Below are 6,978 nucleotides of genomic sequence, written 5' to 3' on the forward strand. Positions count from 1 at the left end.
GACCCAGGAAGTGTAGAAGATTTTAGTTTAAACGGGCAGCATGGTCGGCACAGGCTTGGAGGGCCGAAGGGCCTGATCCTGTGCTGTACATTTCTTTGTTCTTTGAGTCTCGGTGTCACTCCTTGTTTTATAATGTTCCTGTAAGGCGGGTGATTCATTCTGTTAACTGTGCAATATAAATCTGAGGCAGCACGGTGGCACAGTGGTTAGCATTGCTGCCTACGGCGCTGAGGAACCGGGTTTGAATCCCGGCCATGGGTCACTGTCCGTGTGGAATTTGCACATTCTCCCCGTGTCTGCGTGGGTTTCGCCCCCACAACCCAAAGATGTGCAGGGGAGGTGGATTGGCCAGGCTAAATTGCCCCTTAATTGGAAAAAATAATTGGGTACTCTAAATTGAAAAATAAATAAATAAATCTGTGGCGTTGTTGGTTGAAGAAAACGTAAAGGTGCAAAACATTGTCTTTTCTTCTCTTCGCAGCATCACAAACTGTCAGGATAGGGGGGATAAAAAACAACAACAACAGCCGAAGCCCGTGGTGAAACTAAATTTTGCGCGGTGGACCATCTCACTGGCACAGTGGCGGAGTCCTGTCTGAACATGTACCCAACGGCTGGGCACTATGGACCCCTGATACCCAGGAGATTTGTGAACTCTTCCGAGGCTTTCTCACTGCCTCCCATTCAGATGCACAACTTCTCCAGCAGGCCCCTGACCATAGTCATGACGGATGTGGACAATGTGCAGGAAGGAGCCGGGATGCATACCGAGTACCACCATTTCTACGGGACCCCTCACTTCTATCCATACTGGTACATGCCGCCTGCAAACCCGGCAGCGTACCTGTACCCACCGTACTACCCGTACAATGGCTATTTCCCCCAGCAGCAGGGGCTCAGCACGGCCGGCTGGCCCGAAGGATTTGCCATGAAGGGCGAGTTGCACTGGGGTAAGATGGAACGGGTTTTCGGAGCCAAGAGGGAACTGCCCGACTTTGTCCAGGACGAACTGCGCAGGGTCTACGGCACGTACCCCAAAACAATGGTCACCGTGTCCTACCAGAACGGGGAGTATCTGGTGAAGGGCGACCCCAAAGTCGGGGAGCAGAAATACAAGGTGGAGAAGAAAGTAATCAGGAGGCCGCCCACGCCCAGCGACGAGGAAGGCGACAGTGTGAGCGAAGTGGTGGAGATGCGTAAAAGGAAATCCAAACACTAACTGTCTTTTCCTGGTACAATATGTAAAGCAATGAACACCATTAGTGGGAGGTTTTTTTGCATTCAAAGTACTGAGCTAATAAACATTGGAATGCAGTGAAGCGTGAGGAGGGCACAATGGCTCAACGGTGTGAGCCTGTGCTCGAGAACCCATGTCAATGCAGGCTTTTCAAGGTGTGGCTACTTATGTACAAACTCCAAAGCAACTATATCAGCAACGCACCTCCGGGAAAACTGCTGTTTTATGTAATTTATATGTTAATTTATATTAAACCTCAAGTTGATCTTATCTGAATGACCCCAGTTTTATTGACATCAAGGAGCAATGATAGAACTGTAATAGGCTTGGAGGACCGAAGGGCCTGTTCCTGTGCTGTAATGTGCTTTGCAAAACTCACAAATATTTCCTTTGGAAGTGGGAATGCTGGGCATACCCCTCCTTCCCAGGGAGCTACACTTCTCCTGGCAGCCCCGGCTGATTTCCCCCCACCCATTGTTACATACCGGTTGTAAACATGGCCAATGTAAATATTCAGTCAGCGGGGGAATCTGGTGGTCGGGAAGCCCTTTAATGATATTTAAATATATTAAAGTGTATTGAAATGAGGTACCTGCCCTTCAGTGGGGGCGGGCGGGGGCAAGATCATTGCTGTTTCAGCTGACAGCTAATGTGGACTCACTGGAGGGTGCTGTGGTGCACTGAAACCGCGATCACCCTCTTTGTCAAAGCGTCATCGGACTCGAAACGTCAGCTCTTTTCTCTCCCTACAGATGCTGCCAGACCTGCTGAGATTTTCCAGCATTTTCCCTTTGGTTTCAGATTCCAGCATCCGCAGTAATTTGCTTATATATTGGCACAGTGGATGCGGAGAAGATGTTTCCTCTTGTGGGGGACCATCTAGAACAACAGCTTCAGGGTCGGGTGCAGCAGATGTAAAACAGGGATGAGGAGAAATTACTGCTCTCAAAGGGGTCGTGAATCTGTTGAATTCCCCCCCCCCCCTCCCCCGAGTGTGGTGGATACTGGGGCAGTGAGTAAATTGAAGGAGAGAGAGAAGATTTTTAATTAGTAATGGGTGGGAAGGGTTCTGGAGAACGGGCAGGAAAGCAAAGTTAAGGTCGCGAGGTGCTCAGCCATGATCGTATTGAATGGCGGAGCAGGCTCGAGGGGCTGAATGGCCTACTGCTCCGAGCTCTTATGTAAAAGCAACTGCTAATTCCTCTTCTCCAAACCAGCAGAGGCATCGCTGCCCCTAACTCTCTTGCTGGGCGATTGGGCACCATCAGCAGTGTTGTCCCCAGTGGACCTTCACCCCCCCCCCCCCGATCTCTTTCCCATCCCTTGTCTCATTCCCCCAATATTTTCCCATCCCCCCCCTCGCTCACCCCATCTCCTCCCCTCGACGGATTGAATGGCTCGTATTCTAATGCGTTGGAGATATTGCGCTTCGGTAAAATCATCACTTAACCTGGAAATCTTAGTCGAATGAGGGAGGATGTGGCAATGGTCAAGCCTGTCCTCCAGCCTGCACTAAAGGGACAGTCAGCGCGAGACATGTTATCGGTCACAGTGAACTTTTGCCTTGTGTATAAATAAGCATCACTATTGTCCGGAGTCAGGGAGCACAGTCAGATACATTATGTTCCTCCCTGAATCGAGGGAACGTCATCATGTCTGAAAATTATAGGGTCAGTCAAAACAATTCCTTATAGAGATTGTAGTCAAAGACAAGTTATACATTGTTCAGAGATACAATTACTGGAGAGTTATTATTTTCATGCTTATTCATCTTGCTGGGGTAAGTAATGGTGTCTGAATTAAAAGTTTCGCCAATAGGTTCTTCACGATGTGTTCTTCTGAAGCAGGCTTGTCAAACTCAGGGCGCGGGCGGATGTCGGGAGGGTCGCGGACCCGTCCGTCGCAGCGCTCCCGATTGCGCAAATCTGTGCGCAGCAGCCAGCTGTTAATAACGTGGCTGCAAGCGGCCTTCAAAATGGCCACGAACATGTGAAGAAAAATGCGGCTGCACTGCGCATGCGTGGCAGATCATTGGCGCACATGTGCAAAACTATGCGCACGCGCACCGATGATCGGGCACGCATGTGCAGTGCAGCCGCTTTTATTTTAAACGGTCGCAGCTTTTTGTTTTACAAGTTTGGGGGGGGGGTTTATTCATTTATTTTACTCGTTTAATTTTTTTTACAAGTTCGGGGGGGGGTTTATTTGATAAAATTTTACAGGAAAAAAATTCAGAACTTTGGACCAATGGAGACTCCATAGTTTCCGACACCGGAAGGCTTCACCTTCATCCAACAGGTTCCATTGGAGGAGCGTGTACGAGGGCCAAAGGGACCCAAAACCATTTCCTCCATTTTTGTCAGCGGCAAAACAAGGTAAGAGAAAATGGTGGGTCGCGCAGGTCGGCCGGCATAGGTCGCGAAGGTTGGCCGGTTGGTAGAAATGGGTCCCCGAAAAAAATGTTTGAAGACATTGTCCCTCAGAGGTGACAGTGTTACCTACTGAACCACGCTGCACAACCAATGTCTTTTCCATTTTTATTTCACCTTTCCTTTCCTTCCTTTGAGATTGAGAATTCCTGCCTTTTTGGTCAAAATGCCTTTCCTCATATTTCTCTATGTGCTGCAGATTTTTTTTTTTTTAAATAATTTTTATTGAAAAATTTTGAATTTATTCAACAATAACGCACCATAGTAAAATACCAAAAATAACAATAATATTAACAATCATAAACATTCGCCCCACCTCCATGGTCTCTGATCCAGGTCTCCACACTTGGGGGCCTTGCATCCTTCCATTGTAACAGAATCCTTCGTCGGGCTACTAGGGACGCAAAGGCCAGGACACCGGCCTCTTTCGCCTCCTGCACTCCCGGCTCTACCGCAACTCCAAAAATCGCGAGTCCCCACCCTGGTTTGACCCTGGATCCAACCACCCTCGACACCATCCCCGCCACCCCCTTCCAGAATTCTTCCAGTGCTGGGCATGCCCAGAACATATGGGCGTGGTTCACTGGACTCCCCGAACATCTGGTGCACCTGTCCTCACCCCCAAAGAACCTACTCATCCTAGACCCGGACATGTGGGCCCGGTGCAGCACCTTAAATTGGATGAGACTAAGCCTCGCACATGAGGAGGAAGAGTTGACTCTCTCCAAGGCATCCGCCCAAGTCCCGTCCTCTATCTGCTCCCCACGTTCCTCCTCCCATTTAGCCTTCAGCTCCTCCACTGACGACTCCTCCACCTCCTGCATTACCTTATAGATGTCAGACACCTTCCCCTCTCCAACCCACACCCCCGAAAGCACTCTGTCCATCGTCCCCCGCGAGGGTAGCAAAGGGAATCCCTCTACCTGTCGCCTAGCAAACGCCTTTACCTGCAAGTATCTGAACATGTTCCCTTGGGGAAGGTCAAATTTATCTTCCAGTTCCCCCAGGCCCGCAAACCTCCCGCCAATAAACAGGTCCCTCAATTTGCTGATGCCCGCCCTTTGCCACCCCCTAAATCCCCCATCCTTGTTCCCCGGGATGAACCGATGGTTGCCACCCAGTGGAGCCTCCATTGAGCCCCCTGTTTCCCCGCTATGCCGTCGCCACTGTCCCCAGATTCTTAGGGTCGCCGCCACCACCGGGCTCGTGGTAACCCTCTTAGGGGAGAGCGGCAACGGTGCCGTTACCATGGCACCCAGGCTCGTACCTCTACATGACGCCATCTCCATTCTTTTCCACGCCGCGCCTCCCCCCTCCATCACCCATTTACGCACCATTGACACATTGGCTGCCCAATAGTACCCCAGAAGGTTGGGCAGCGCCAGCCCGCCTCTATCCCTCCCTCGCTCCAGGAACACCCTCTTCACACTCGGAGTCCCATGTGCCCACACAAAACTCAAAATACTGCTAGTCACTCTCCTAAAGAAGGCCCTGGGGATAAAGATGGGCAGGCACTGAAAGAGGAATAAGAACCTCGGAAGCACCGTCATTTTGACGGACTGTACCCTCCCCGCCAACGATAATGGCAGCATGTCCCACCTCTTGAACTCCTCCTCCATCTGATCTACCAGCCTGGTAAAGTTATGCTTGTGAAGAGTCCCCCAGTCCCTGGCCACCTGCACCCCCAGGTACCTAAAGCTCTCCCCTGCCCGCCTAAGCGGGAGCCTACCAATTCCTTCCTCCTGGTCTCCAGGGTGCACCACAAACACCTCGCTCTTGCCTAAATTTAATTTATAACCTGAAAAGGTCCCAAACTCAGCTAGCAACTCCATCACTCCCCGCATCCCTCCCACCGGGTCCGCCACATACAGTAACAGGTCATCGGCCATGTGCTGCAGATCTTAACCACTCGCTGCACAAATGTTTTTTTTCCTCAAGTTGCCATTGCTTCTCCTGTCAATTAACTTAATTCTGTGCCCTTCCACAATGGGACGTTTCTCCCCAAATACTCTGTCCATCCCCTCATGGTCTTGAATCCCTCTATTAAAAATCTTCTCTTAAAGAGAACCGTGCCCAACTTCTCAAAACCATCGACGCAGCTGAAGTCCCCGCCAATATCTACAATCAGAAACACAAATTAGCTGGTCGTTATTACGTTGCCGTTTGTAGGAGCTGGCTGTGTCCAAATTAGCTGCTGTGTTTCCTTCAACCGGTGACGACACTTCAGAAGTACTTCAGTGGCTGTAAAGTATTTGTGTGTGTGTGTGTGGGGGGGGGGGAGGGGGTGTGGAAGCTTTCTGGAACCGTCGTGACCCACAGCACCGGCGTGTAACTGCAGCACCCTCTGGTGGCAGATACGGACCTTGCCTGCTGCAAGTTGCCTTCACCAGCAGAGGGCAGCAACTCTGCTTCACTAAGAAAGGACAGGACAGGCCTTTAGAGCGGCACAAACCCAGGCTGAATGATGCACTTAAAACAAGAATGACACAGAAGGAGGGCATAAAATTGTACAGCAGCTTCTGTTTCAGAATTGGTACAGGTTTGATTAAAGTTGAAGACAGTAGTGTTTTTGTTCCGAGCTTCCTCGTAACGAATAGGTTGAAATTTTACTGTGCAACTTACTCTGGAGATCTTCCCGCGACCAGCCTCCCAACTTTATAGCTCCCGACCTCACAGCCCACTGCACCCTCCTTCCCAAGATCGAGGAACAGCACTGCCCTGGTAGACACATTGACACAGCTCCGTGGAACTGATTTCTTCCCAGACCTTTCCCCCCTTTCTCCCATCTCCTCTCATCGAGATCCACAACTCTTCTCACAACTTCTTCCTCTGTTTTCAGTTCCTGCCCCTTTTCAATACTCTTTTCACAGGGCCAGTCACAGCAACAGCACCAATGGAAATTGCAAAAGTGTAAAATTGCGGGGAATGGTTGATATCGTCGGACATGTGAGCGGTTGGGTTGTCTGCAAAAAGGGGAAGAATAGGAAACAGACTTGCACATTGAACCAGGGACATGATGAGGGACAGCAAATGAGGTATCTCCAGCCCAATCATGCTGGCATGATAGCCTTTCTTTATTGCCCTGGCCAGATTCGAAACCGGCCCCTCGAGCATTGTCCTGGCTCTCTGGATTACTAGTCTAGTGATAGGACCACAACGTCACTGCCTCCCCACTGCCTAATGCAGCTTGAGAAGAGCCTCTTGACAGGATAAAAGGAGGACGCTTGGAGACCTCGGTGGCATACATCAAGAGAAGCCAAGACCATGGTCAACAGAACATAGCCTAGATCCCAGAAGACAATACCCCAGCAA

General features: G+C 50.3%; 1 protein-coding gene across 1 annotated transcript; it reads left to right on the forward strand.

Moving 5' to 3' along the window:
- The first annotated feature begins 515 nt into the window (after positions 1 to 515).
- Positions 516 to 1,491, forward strand: LOC119950609. Its single transcript, XM_038773194.1, has one exon. The coding sequence runs from the start codon at positions 602 to 604 to the stop codon at positions 1,217 to 1,219; it is 618 nt and encodes a 205-aa protein (XP_038629122.1). The 5' UTR covers positions 516 to 601; the 3' UTR covers positions 1,220 to 1,491.
- Positions 1,492 to 6,978: the final 5,487 nt, after the last annotated feature.

This window comes from Scyliorhinus canicula, chromosome 16, assembly GCF_902713615.1.
Source record: "Scyliorhinus canicula chromosome 16, sScyCan1.1, whole genome shotgun sequence".
NCBI classification, from domain to species: Eukaryota; Metazoa; Chordata; class Chondrichthyes; order Carcharhiniformes; family Scyliorhinidae; genus Scyliorhinus; species Scyliorhinus canicula.